The 13,183-nt window shown below is 40.3% G+C and overlaps 3 protein-coding genes across 5 annotated transcripts in view; 2 read left to right on the top strand and 1 right to left on the bottom strand.

Moving 5' to 3' along the window:
- The window catches only part of LOC115623802 (protein AF-10-like), a 34,728-nt gene extending 29,014 nt beyond the window's left edge, over positions 1-5,714 (top strand). For both annotated transcript variants that reach the window (XM_030518344.1, XM_030518345.1), the window contains 5 exons: positions 1,957-2,368; positions 2,436-2,793; positions 3,232-4,990; positions 5,059-5,245; positions 5,372-5,714. In XM_030518344.1, coding sequence (XP_030374204.1) covers positions 1,957-2,368; positions 2,436-2,793; positions 3,232-4,990; positions 5,059-5,245; positions 5,372-5,535 — 2,880 coding nt within the window. In that variant the 3' untranslated portion in view covers positions 5,536-5,714. The remainder of the gene's footprint in view (positions 1-1,956; positions 2,369-2,435; positions 2,794-3,231; positions 4,991-5,058; positions 5,246-5,371) is intronic.
- Positions 5,715-8,268: 2,554 nt separating this feature from the next.
- On the top strand, positions 8,269-10,749 carry LOC115623927 (mucin-5AC-like). Its single transcript, XM_030518486.1, is given in 3 exon segments — positions 8,269-8,655; positions 9,258-9,551; positions 9,687-10,749. Coding segments are annotated over 3 exon segments (1,344 nt in total). The 3' UTR covers positions 10,350-10,749.
- LOC115623807 (enhancer of yellow 2b transcription factor) lies at positions 10,649-12,032 on the bottom strand. Of its 2 annotated transcripts, XR_003995427.1 has the most exons (4): positions 11,878-12,032; positions 11,637-11,769; positions 10,729-10,911; positions 10,649-10,667 (listed from the first exon to the last, which is right to left on the bottom strand). XR_003995427.1 is itself a non-coding variant. In XM_030518351.1 (3 exons), exons 1-3 carry the CDS (start codon positions 11,952-11,954, stop codon positions 10,819-10,821), a joined length of 303 nt encoding a protein of 100 aa, XP_030374211.1. In that variant the 5' UTR covers positions 11,955-12,032; the 3' UTR covers positions 10,694-10,818. The 2 variants fall into 2 exon arrangements, 1 of the variants encoding a protein (XP_030374211.1); XM_030518351.1 differs by lacking the exon at positions 10,649-10,667 and having other exon boundaries at positions 10,694-10,911.
- Positions 12,033-13,183: the final 1,151 nt, after the last annotated feature.

The following is a 13,183-nucleotide window of genomic DNA, read 5'->3' as shown; positions in this document are numbered from 1 at the left end:
AAGTTACATACATTGTTGCATATGGCAACATATGCCAAACCACAGAAGGTGGAGGGAATATAAAAATAAAATAAAAAAATAACTCGTCGTTGCATTGGTGCGTTGCTGTTGTTGTTAACTAACTGACGAGTGGCTTGTGGCTGTGGTTACTGTTGATGTTACTGTTCTTGTTGTTGTTGTTGTTAGTGCTGCTGCAACTCCTGCTGCTGTCTGAGCATTCTTTTGACTTGAATCATTATTACATGTTGCCGTTGCTTTTTAGTTATTGCCATTGACAGGCGAACGGCGGCGACTGTTTTGAGTGCATCAAGCGATAAGCTCTTGAGTTGCATTGTTTTTGTTTTCCTGTTCTCTGCATGTTGTGTACCTTTGTTTATGTGTTTCTATGAATGTGTGCGTGTGTGTGTGTGTGTGTGTGAGGCCTGTCTTTGGACTGCAAATAAAACTTTTAATCTATATGGAACACATGCTGCGTCGCGTGATTTTTACCACCACATCCACAATTATCAGCAACCAAACAAAGCTTACGCAGTTGATTGACTAACAGGGACATGCGGTTAACAGCGCGCTGTAAAACAACTGTCAAAGCAAAATGTCGCAACGTAGTTGGTTGGCACTACAAAAATAAATAAGCATATGTATAAACTTAACTTAGATTTCTTTGGCAAATTAGTTTGCTATTAAATACCAACTATTAAGACAACTTAGTCAACAAGTCAAATTGTTGTTATTTCGATGTTGAAAGTTACATTTCATGATAATAGATATTTTCAGTTTTGTTTTAAAGTAGAACCAATCGTTTTCAATTTAGTGTCTCCTTATGCTATTGTTTTCCATTTCAAAGCTAATGCCGAATCGATAAATGCTTTTTTTATTTATTATTTTCATAAAAATAAATATAAATAATTTAAAATTTTACACAGATTTTATAGATGTGTATTTTCCATTAAGGTCCCCATAAGAATAAATAAATAAATATACAAGAAATTCTTATATCGAAACTCTAAATTCTAAGAACGAAAAGAGATTTTAAAAAAAATTGTATTATACAAAAAATTAGAATGAGAATCTCTTACTTCAAATATTTGATAAAACATTTAGTTGAGATTCTACTCTACTCTCAAGGCACGAAGTTCCCAGAACCTCTGCAGAATATTTTATTTTCAATTGTAAATACAGATTTCCATTGCGATTAATATAAGTTTTGATATTTCATTAAAAAAAAAACATTAATACATGTTTTATATGTCTAGAAACGTAAAATAATGTATACAGTAAGAAGTTTTTATGAAAATTTTCCACACACAACATACGAGTCTATAAATAATCTTAAACATGGCTTAATTGTTAAATATTAATGATTGATTAGGGAATTAAAAATAAGAAAAGCTTTAGAAAACTTGATGAAGAACGTGTCAAACATGTAGTGGTTGGATACTGTTAAAGAATATTTTCATCTTTAATCAGTTCTTAAGCAACAATCAGACTTTCGTGGATATCTTTAGTATTTCATTCGTAGGCTTCATTTAAAGAAAAGTGTAATATTATTAACATTAGCTGCGCGCGAACTCTTCATTTATTTACTATATCTACCACATTACGGTTCTTTTGAAGTCGGCCTGAGGCAGACAGCACTTATATCGCTGGCTATACATATGTACCTACATATGTGTATATACATATGTACATATGTGTGGCTGTAATTGCCTGAAACCACTTCAACTGTTTCTTTCCCCTCAACCTTTGGGACGACATGTGTTTACAAGTCGCTTATTCAGCCGGAAGTGTCTACATAACTTTTAATGACCGCAGCCCCAACAACAACAACAACAGCCTTAAGCAGAAAAGAACAAACAAGTCGTTGTTAAACCACATCTCGTGTTAGCTTTAAGAACCACCTATAAAGCACCACAAACTAAATATGAATTGCTTTCTTCTTCTTGTTATCATTTCCAGCAACGAACGGAGCTCAGTCCACCCACGCATCAGACATCCGCCACCGCTGAGGTGAATGCAACGTTGGTGAGCGTAACGACAGCGTCAATAGCTAGTGCAACGGCAACAGCTGCCACCACAGCGGCGGCAGCAACCACCACAACTACCTCAAGCAGTGGTGCTGCCACAGCAGCGGCTTCGACAACATCGGCCTATCAGAAGTCGTCGCATGCGGACACGGGCAAGAATGGCAGCAGTAGTAGCAGCGGAAAACACAGCAAGGATCAGATTGGTGCACAGCAGCAGCAACAACCACCTGGAGGTGGCTCCAGCAGCAGTGGTGGCAATGCGCCCAGTCTGTATGTCTCCGTACCGCTCTCCACAGCCAATGTACCTGGTATCAATTTGCCTGGCAGCCAAAGTGGCGGCAGTGGTGAGTTTACAACGCACTAAACCACTCTCAGAACAACCAACCACTCACACATATACATGCTTTACAGATGCACATTTAGCCACAGGACGTGCACAGCAGAGTGTCAGTAGTGGCTCGCATCATGAACGCCAATCACCACGCATGCCTCCATTGGATGCGGCCGGTGTCTTTGGTGGTTCAGTGGTGGCGAGTGGTGTCGCTGCTGCCTCTGTTATACAGCATCAGAGTGGCAAATCATCGCCTGCGCTGGGGGGCAGTCTAGTCAGCAGTAATATCGGTGGTGGTGGTAGTGGCAGTGGTGCAAGCAGTGGTAGTCTAACCGCCACCACCACAGAGACTGGAAATCTGAAGATAAGCTACGAGAAGCAAACAACGCGTGTACAGCAGTTGCAGGAACAGGAAGCGGCGCCGACACGTCGCAGCAGGTACGCACCACAATTCACCACACTAACCACCACTAACTACCATACACAAGTTTTCTATGTTGCCTGCGTGTGCGCCTCAGTTTAATTCATTTTTGTCGTATTTTGTTGTTCAATTTGTTGCTGCGTTGCCGTTTCCAGAACTTAAATTATCATTTATGCCAACTCACCACATGGTGGGTTTTTGCTGCAGCTGTTCAGCAAGCACTTTCATTTTAATTAGTTGTTGTTCTTAGTTGTTGCTTACCCACACAACCAAACATTCAATACACCACCGCACCACACCACACCATAACAACACAAGCACCACACGAACCACCACACTGTGTACCGCCGCTCTCTCTATAAATGACTCTCTATTTTTCTCTCGTTTTGCCTAATGTCTTCCCAATACACCACCCAATCACTACAATTATTAAAACCACACTGCACCACGCGTAGATCACACCACCACCAAACACACCAACAACAACAGCTACAGCAGCAGCAACAACAACAACAACCACAGCAGCAAATACAACAGAACTTACAACAACAGCAACCACTAGAACAACCGGTGCACTCGTCGTCCAGCTCCTTTACGCCCACGCCTACCAGCACTGCAACCACCAACAGCACAAACAAACCCCAATCGCGCTCGGGCAAGAAACGCGGCGCCGCCCTAGGCAAGGCACATGCCACACATGAGTCGACAACAGCTCAAGTAGCAACCGCAACCACCGCTGAAAAGCTGAGCCGCCACAATTCACCACACTATCGTGCAACACCCACGCCGCCGCCAGCGTTGCCCACACCACCTGTAGCCTCACCAGTGGTTATGTTGCAAACGTTATCCTCGTCATCAATTGATTCACCGCCCTCTAATACAATGCGCACCACTCGCAACAATAGCAATGCTGGGCCTTTAGCTGAGTCGGCGCCCAGCTCGGCATCTTCCTGCTCCTCCATTTCCTCGTCGTCCTCCAGTTGTTCCAATTTATTAGAAAATACACCTCTCAACATGACTACTCAACATGTTGCAGCCGGTGGCTATCGCAGCAATAGCAACACCAAAAATAACAGCAATAGCGATTCCCATGCTTATGGCAACACTGCCAACAACATGCTCCCAAACAGCACTGGCAACAATGTTGCTGCCAGCTCCAAACCTTTGAATAAGAAAATGTTGCGTGCGCAACAGGCGCAAATGTATCAGCAACAGCAACAACAGCAGCAGCAGCAACAACAACAACAGCAATACGTAACCGCCTCTGGTGATTCACCAACAAACCTTACCTCTTCCTCTTCTAGTCTAATAGCCACCACTAATCCCACCACGTCCACAAATAATGCGCAGCAACATCTTGATTTAGAAATTTTGTCATACACTAACACACATGCAAATTCCAATGCTTCTTCCAACAACAACAACAACAACGCATCATCAACAACCACCACAACGACAACCAACACCACCACCACTAAACCGAAAACAAATAGAACGCCAGATGCCTATGGAACCACCAGTACAAGCAGCACCACCGCCAACTCCCTGAGTCTCAATCTGAGCAGCAGTTCAGCGGCAAGCAGCAGCACCACTGCCGGTGGCTTGAAGTTCAGCTACGAAGCACAAAGTGGCCAGGATGTGCCGATGCTGCCTGTGAGTGCCATCAAGGATTCACCACCGAGCTCCCCGGGCTCCGAAATTGCCGGCCCCCTGCATACAGCAACCACCGGCAACGTTAGTGCAGCAAATCCCGCCGCATTGCAGGTGACTGTGCCACCCATTACCAATGTTCGCAAGCGTGGACGCAAAGCCAAGGATGTTACATTAGCGGCGCAGGCGGCAGTTGCCGCGGCCGCCGCCGCAGCAGCAGCGCTGGCGGCCAATCAACATGATCTCAAGGATGTGCGGCTGCTGCAGAACGGTGGCGCAAGTGGCTCAGTTAGCACGCCCACACCACCAACCACTCCAGCAGCCACCAGCAACTCCCCACTGGCCAGCACAAGTGGTGCCAGCAGCAGTAACACCACCACAAACACCATCGGTGGTATCATCGCGCACACAGCCACCCACATGCTGGGCAATCACGTCAATCCCAACAGCAGTGTGGCCCAAAAACTGTCCGAGCAACTACACATGGAGGTCCAAGATCATGCCATCTATACACCCGACTCTCTCAACTCCCAATATACGGGCGTACCCTTTCCGGGCAAGCAGGTACATCTAAACAAAAAGCAATTTTCTTCTCATTCTATAAGATTTTTAATTTTTCATTGCTATGGCAGCGTAATGCGAGCGCCGGCTTAGGCACATCGAATAACACCACCGCACCACCCAACCCCCTGCAGTCCATGTTCAGTGGTGCAGGCATGAATGGCAATATGCCCATGCTGCAGAGTCTGGAACAGCTGCTCGAACGTCAATGGGAGCAGGGCTCACAGTTTCTCATGGAGCAGGCCCAGCATTTCGATAGTGAGTATGAGTCGATTTATTGGAAGGGTTCGTCTCCAACATATTATATACGATCCTATAATACATATTAGTATTACACGATTTACTCTATTAAACGATTAATGTACATTGCTTCTCTTATTGCAGTCGCTGCCCTCCTGAATTGTCTGCATCAGCTGCAGAGCGAGAATCTACGCCTGGAGGAGCATGTGACCAGCCTGATAGCTCGCCGAGATCATCTGTTGGCGGTTAATGCACGCCTGCAAATACCGCTTAATTCGCACAATACGAAATCCGAGCATGGTGAGTAGTAGATTGAGAGAAATCGGCGTGTTCTGTTCTGTACTCCTTGGTGGCAGTTTCGTAAAACAAAAAAGCACTTACCTACTTGGAAGCTCGACGCGACACAGCCGGCTAGCTAGCGAGCCACAGATTGCGACCACAAATTTTTTCTATTCTTTGTATATATACATATAAATATCTATAGATGGATAGATAGATAGTTACATTACATTCATACACAATTAGATGATAAGTGTGCGATCCTAACTGTGAAATTGCTTGATTCACGTGCTCTGTTTTAAGTTTTTCGATGCGTAGCTGCTTGTTGTTTGGCTCTTTATGCGAAAGTATCGAAAAAAAACTATTATTTCAATTTAAAGTATCAGTACTTCGTGATCAAATTATGATTTTCAAAATAAAATAAAACGAAACTATCAATACTTATTTACTAAACACATATTTTTCACAATTTAAATAAATCAAAAGTATCGTTACTGGCCGACTTAATATACTTTTTTTAAAATACAAGAAAACAAAAGTATCTATACTTTCTGAACCAATTGAAATTGTAAAAATATATATATTTCTTCTTTTTTTTTTAAACTATGACTTAAAAAGTAATATGAATACAAGAAATCAAAAGTATCTATACTTTCTGAACCAATTGAAATTGTAAAAATAAAATTTTTTTTTTTTTTTAAACTATGACTTAAAAAGTAATATGAATACAAAATTTCGATACTTATCGACAGAACTATGATTTAAAATTTAATTCAGGACTATCGACACTTATTATTGAAAAAATAAAATAACTCCAAAGTATCGCTACTTGTCGACAAAAAATTATCCTTTTACCCTTTGGAGTACAGGATAGGAAAATAAATCCAAAGTATCGATACCTACCTATTGGTATAACTGTAATCTTTTAAATATAGATAACGAAGCCAAACAGCAGCAACGCTGCATTTTCCTAACATGTCGCTAATTATATTTACAATTTAAGTTCACACTACAACAACACCCCTCCCCCCACCCCCATTCCCACTCTAATATGCATAGTAGTCATGTAAATAAACACCCACACATACATACAAGTATATTTATAAATATATTAAAAAACAAAATATAACCAATCAGCATTGCATTTTCGAAACCATAGCTTGTTTAGGCAGCTATTTCTCTGAGATGACAAACGTACTTAAACCATTGTTTTAGATAATCTGTATAGGCACATACCACATACACAAATACACCTAAAATATATACATATTTATGTAAGGAAAATATGAAAAGTACAAAAAAGAGAACATGCTAATATTTGCTACTCCGAACCAACACAACATTAATTAAGTTAATTAATTAATTAATTACATTTTGGATTTTATTTATTTACAAAATGAATAAAATAAAAATTAAAATATATGTACGAAAACAAATTCTAAATTCTTATTTATTATTTATGATTTGCAACACTGTGCGCTCATATAACGGTACACTTGGCTCTACTCTACTCTACTCTCTCTCACTACTTCACTCTTTCTGTCTGTCTCTTCATTTGTTTGCTGTTCAGTTTATGTAAAGTTTCTGCAACTTGTTTTTAATTTACATTTTGATTGTGTTACGACCAAGTGTTGTAATATGTTGCATGCACACCCAGCTCACACACCCACACACACACACACACACACACACAACAATAACAGAAGAAGAAGAAGATAAACAACAACGACAACATGTACAAAAAAACGGCAATGGGTATACAAAAGTCTTTAAGTCTAACCAAAATGCTTACAGCCGCGTGTGTTACAACAACCACCGCAATGGCCACAGCAACAACAACTTCTACAACAACAACAAACTCAGCTACTACTACCACTACTACAACAACAGCAACAACAACTTGTACAACTTCTGTTATTTCCACATTAGCTTCCAGCGGTAATAACAGCGGTAGCGGCAACAGTAACAGCATCATTAACAGCACCAATGCCCTGAATGCAGCAACAACAATAGCAGCAGCCGTATCTCTGGCGACCAGTGCTGCCAATACAGCGCCCACAACTGCCAACAGCCGCTCCGGTGGTGGCACAACAGCAGCCAGCGGTAACAGCAACAACAGCAGTGGTGGCGCTGGTGGTGGTGCAAGCAGTGGCATTGTCGACTACCGTGGCAATTCAAATAACAGCATCAACAACAACAACAACAGCAACAGTGGTAACAACACAGCAACGGCAGCAACGAACTTGGGCCTAAGGTGCGTAAACAGTTGATTTTTTCAAGCATAAGTAACTTTTTTAAAAAAGGGAAATTTAAGTGAAACTTAATTGAATTACAATCTAATAGATGTGAAACTTTTAAAATGAAAAATTAAGTTTTCTTTAAATGTGCATCACTTTGCAATAAAGACGGTTTTTTTTCTACATTTTCTACACATAGTAACTTAAAAGCTCAACTGTAATCACAACAGTCTGTTACTTAACAGCATATGTTATTTAGTTGCCAGCCATTAACAGTTCAATGTTATTTACAGGCACGTTTCAGCATCGCATGCATACAACACCAGCAGCAACAGCAGCAATAATAGCAACAGCAACAACAACAGCAGTAGCAGCAATGCAATCTCCAGTAACAACAGCAACAACATGCAACAATCACATGCGGCCTACATGCAGCAACAGCAACAACAGCAACCGCACATGCAGCATGCCACAGCGCATCATGCAACGAGTGCGGCAGTTGCCGCTCACATGTTGGGCGTGGGGATGGCATTCGGCCCCGCCAGCTTAAGCGTTGCAGCTGGCGGTGGCGCTGGCGTCGGCGTCGGCGTCGGAATTGGTGGACGAGGTGGGTCAGCAACAACAGCAACTACAACTCTAACAACGACAACAGCCAGTTTGCCACATGTCGTCACAGCAGCAATATGCACAACAACAACAATAATAACAACAAAAACAACAACAACAACAACCACAACAGCAGCAACGAGCACACCACAGTTTGGGGGCTGCGTTGTAATAAATCACCACATAGGTGGCGCACATTTGTGTAACTGTAACTCCTCTGCCTGCACCCATCCACACAGTAGCAGTGGTGCCGCAGTCTCAACGGCATATGCCGCTCATCATACGCTCTACAACACGCATCAGCAGGTAGTGTGTTGTGTGTTGTGTGCGTGTGAGTGTATGTGTTCAGAAGTGCTTAGAAACGAGAGAAAGAGAGCGAGCGAGAGAGTCGGCAATTGTGTGTTCGTTGTTCGTAACCGTTATTTCAAAATTCTCATCCATCATATATGCCATATATTTTGACTTATAATTTAACGCATTCAACTGCATTCAACTCAACCACAACTACAACAACCACAAATATGTTTACACATACAATTCGTGTGCCTTAGGCTGTGGTCAGACAAGCATTTCCATTGCACACATATCAGTATCGAAACCAATTACAATTCTATAGTCAAATATACATATATTTTTCTGCTGCAAATTATTTGCATGTCTGACCGTAGCCCTAATTTTCTCCCCAAAACAAAACCAAAAACTACAATGCGCCCGCTCACTTTTTTTTTACGCATCATAAAATGTTAATTCTTATTATTAGGAAAGCAAGTTAAAGAAATTGTTTGTTGTTTGTTTGTTTGTTTGTTTTCGTGTGCCAGCTGATCAACTGTTACTGTTAACTGTTCTCTGTTATTTGACATTTACAGCCACAATGTTAAGTCCTATGTTAAATGCCAACTCTTTTACAGTCCCAACTAAGGCGCGACGATAACCTCGCCAAAACTAGCTGAAAGTCGTATCGCGAACAAATACTATCACTGCCACAGCAACAACAACCACAACACCAAGAACAACAACAACAACAACCACTGTCCAAGAAGAAAGGAACGTTGGCCAAACGTGGACGCAACGCAAACAGCTCGAACAATGCCCCCAAACAGCAACCAAAGGCTTCCACACAGCGCCCCAAAACCCACACATACACCAAGCTGAAGCAAACAGCGGGAGGCTTTCAGCCACTGCCCGTCAATCAGAACGATGATGTAAGTAGACAGAACTTGCCTCTGTTATTGCATGGTTAGCAGCGACCCTTAACACCGATTTCAAGTTTATTTAACATTCACTCTGAAGCTCTGACAACTCTAACAGTCAAACAATTTCAACATTTCGCTTTACAGCTCACCAGCAGCAGCTCGTCGCCATTCTCCTCATCCTCCCAGCAACATTCCTCACCGGACTACGAGGCCGAGGATGAGAATGAGGACAAGCAGTGTAAAACGCACAACAACAATCAAAATGAGAGTCTAATGCAGGTGCAAAGTTTTCTCAAATATTTTGGCGCCAGCGCGGTATATGCAGCTGCTTCAGCATCAGCAGCAACAACCACCACAACCACACCACCCACCACCACCACAGTGGCAACAACAGCAACTACAACGATGGCACTCAATCGGCAACCAACCGACACAGCAACATTGTGTAGCAACACAGGAAATAATGAGCTGCGCACTTGGCGTCAAAATTATCGCACAAACACAATTGCAACAACAACAACAACAACGACAACTGGAGTAGCAACAGCAGCAACAGCGATTGCAACAAAAACAACAACACCCACACACACCCCGTCCACAAGCAGACCACAAAAATTTCAAATAAACACAAAATTTTTGCGCAAGCCACGCAACAAGCTGATGAAAATGTTGCCAGCAGCATCGGCATTGCAACATACTGCGGCAACACCAGCTGCAACAACAAGCGAGCAGCAAACGCAATTATTTAACGATGATTCCAACGCCAAATTCAAAGACTTTTCAATCGACTCACTATTGAATAAGTAAAATCAATATTTAAAAAACACATACACACATGAAAAAACAAGAAAAAAACATTGCATCATACAAAATACATAAATAAATCACTAGCCTTATGATTTGTAGCCTAATTTTGCATAAGACGCCAATAATAATAGCAACAACAACTCCACCAGAGCCCATAAACCGCGTTCCTAGTTTCCTATTTACAATTTTTATTTAGCCAATCGTACAGATAGCAATTATATATTATAATAATTATATAATGCAATTATCCTTAAGTTGTTTATTTATATTCGAAAGTAGTGGCTCAGTTCTATAACTTATGACTAGCGCTTAGCATACCTAAGGAATGTACATACAAATACAAATACATATAAATATATATACACATATATATATTTACTTAATTACGTGAATAAATCGATGACAAATGTGCTGCTCTAGTGTGTAAACATTACTCAAATCGTGTTGTACTTTTTTGTAAAATTATTGTTCAGTCTTTCTTGACGGGCAGTGGTTCCTCCAAGGCGGCGCGCACGCGCAGTATCATCTCCTTTCGCACCACATCGGGCACCATGGCACGAGCCTGGGAAAAGTAAATATCATTAGAGAGGCAGGAAATGTAAATTCGGAATGGATTGTGTCCCAAGCAGATTAGTATTTCTTTTGATTTTAGATTTGGTTTATGATTCTCAAGGCATAGCAAGAATAAGTTCCTCACATAACGCATTTCTTGTCTAAGCTACAGATCTTTGGAAAGTAGTTCCAGGAAACTGTTCTGTGATGATATTTCGGCAGTAGTTCTTTTATCAGTCATATGAAGATCTTTAGGAAGTGTTATACAAGTATTCTGAATCCTGCTCCCGTTTTCGAGCTCGAATAAATCTGTCCAAAACAATTTCGAATTTACGCTACCATTTCGATCACTCTAATATGGAACAACACTTCAATCCTTGTTATTTGAAATGTGTTTAGGAATTGTAGATGGGAAAAAGTTCCATTAAAGTCGGATCATTAATGAGAATACAGAGTTAAAAGATGAACGTGAAGCTCATTTTATTTTCTGTGGTTATGAATCGAAAATAACGAAGCAATTTTCAAAAGTTTTGGTAAGCAACAAATATTGGATTGTTTTCGTACAGGCCCTCAAACAGTTTTGAAAAAAGCTAACAGGTTTCAGTTTCCTAGTTTAATTCTAAATATTAAATTTTTCTTTGGTTTTATATTATTATATAAAGATATAAATATTATTAAAATATTAAATATTAGTAAATTGTTTAGGCATATCTTGTACATATGTATATCGCTTACGTGTGGTACTATTTCAGCAGCTAGTTGCTCGTGGCTGATATTGCCGCGCTCCTGCACGGTCTTGCGTATCAATTCCTCAATATTTTGGCGCCAGCCACATTCTGATAAACGTTTCTCCAGCAAATCCTTTAAGCTGCAACACAAAATAAATAAGTTACTAAACGAAATGTTGCGATCCAAAAGCAAGTTTCTTCCGATCCTTAAATAAGTATTACTATCAATAACTTTTTCTTCAACTTACACCAAGCTATCGCGTTTATTTAACTTGACTTCTTCGATGGGCTCAGCATCCGTGCCCATTTCCTTGCTGTCCGCCATAATGTAAACTAATAAATTGTAACGTTTTGAAAAGCAGTTGAAGGTTTTTTTTTTACAATTTGTTATGTTTTATATGAGATCTGATTGATGTGTAAGCGCCAGCATGCTTTCGTTTGTCAACATCACATATGCTGATATGTTATTCAAAACCTTAACAGCTGTAGGCGCGACGTTTGCCAACATTGGCTGTTAACAGCCAAAACAAAAATTAACAGCAATGTTAATATTTATAAAGCAATTCAATGAGTTAATAGTAGTTACTTTAAATATATTTATAAATAACTTTGATGTTATTTTATTCATTTAAATCTGCTCTTTGCAAGAATTATATTTTCATATATGTACATACATGTGTATGTACATACATTTGTATTGTATAAACATTGAGCGATCTCTCACACGGAGTGTAAGCTTCAGCAACGACAAATGTTAATAGCAGTGCAGCGAGCAGTGAAGTGTTAAAAAAAAGCTAGATCATCTAAAAAAAGCTACGTTTTCTTATAATTCTTATTCGATCGTTTCGCTGTTTTTTTAGTAAGTCTCACACTACCATATGACATCATCTACTGACTGCTATATAGATAATTTTCGAATTTGGCCGGTCTTGCTGTGCTCTTGGCTTTTCAGTTTGTGCGCTGACATGATTTCTTCTTAACTTACGAAGTTTTCTTTCATTATCTTAGCATTGTGTTCTATTTTTTATATGTAATATTACCTTTTAAAGTGCATTGAGTTTTAGAAATTACATTAAATTCCCTATCATAAATGCAATTTTTAATTTTATAACAACGAAAAATACCATTTCTCTATTTGATTCCTATTTTGCGTTGTATTTTACAAAATCCCTAAGTTAAATCATTTAAAAAATATATTAAAAATGTAAAAAATGGTAATAGCAAAATTATTATACCCTGTACCCGTAGGGTAAAAGGGGTATATTAGGTTTGTGCAAAGTATGTAACATGAAGAAGGAAGCATCTCCGACCCCATAAAGTATATATATTCTGAATCAGCATGACGAGAGAAATCGATCTAGACATGTCCGTCCGTCCGTCTGTCCGTCCGTCTGGATGAACTCAAGGATCTCAGAAACTGTAAAAGCTAGAATAACCAAAGTTGGCATCCAGATTCTCCTAGGTCCGAGAAAGGAAGAGTTTATTATTTTTTTTTAATTCCCCCCCCCCCCCTCCTTCCCACGCTTCCCCCCAAACTGCTGCAACATGTTCGCT

Source organism: Scaptodrosophila lebanonensis, unplaced genomic scaffold, assembly GCF_003285725.1.
Source record: "Scaptodrosophila lebanonensis strain 11010-0011.00,11010-0021.00 unplaced genomic scaffold, SlebRS2 tig00000053-arrow-pilon, whole genome shotgun sequence".
In the NCBI taxonomy this organism is placed as follows: domain Eukaryota; kingdom Metazoa; phylum Arthropoda; class Insecta; order Diptera; family Drosophilidae; genus Scaptodrosophila; species Scaptodrosophila lebanonensis.
This window is presented reverse-complemented; position numbering and strand designations above follow the sequence as displayed.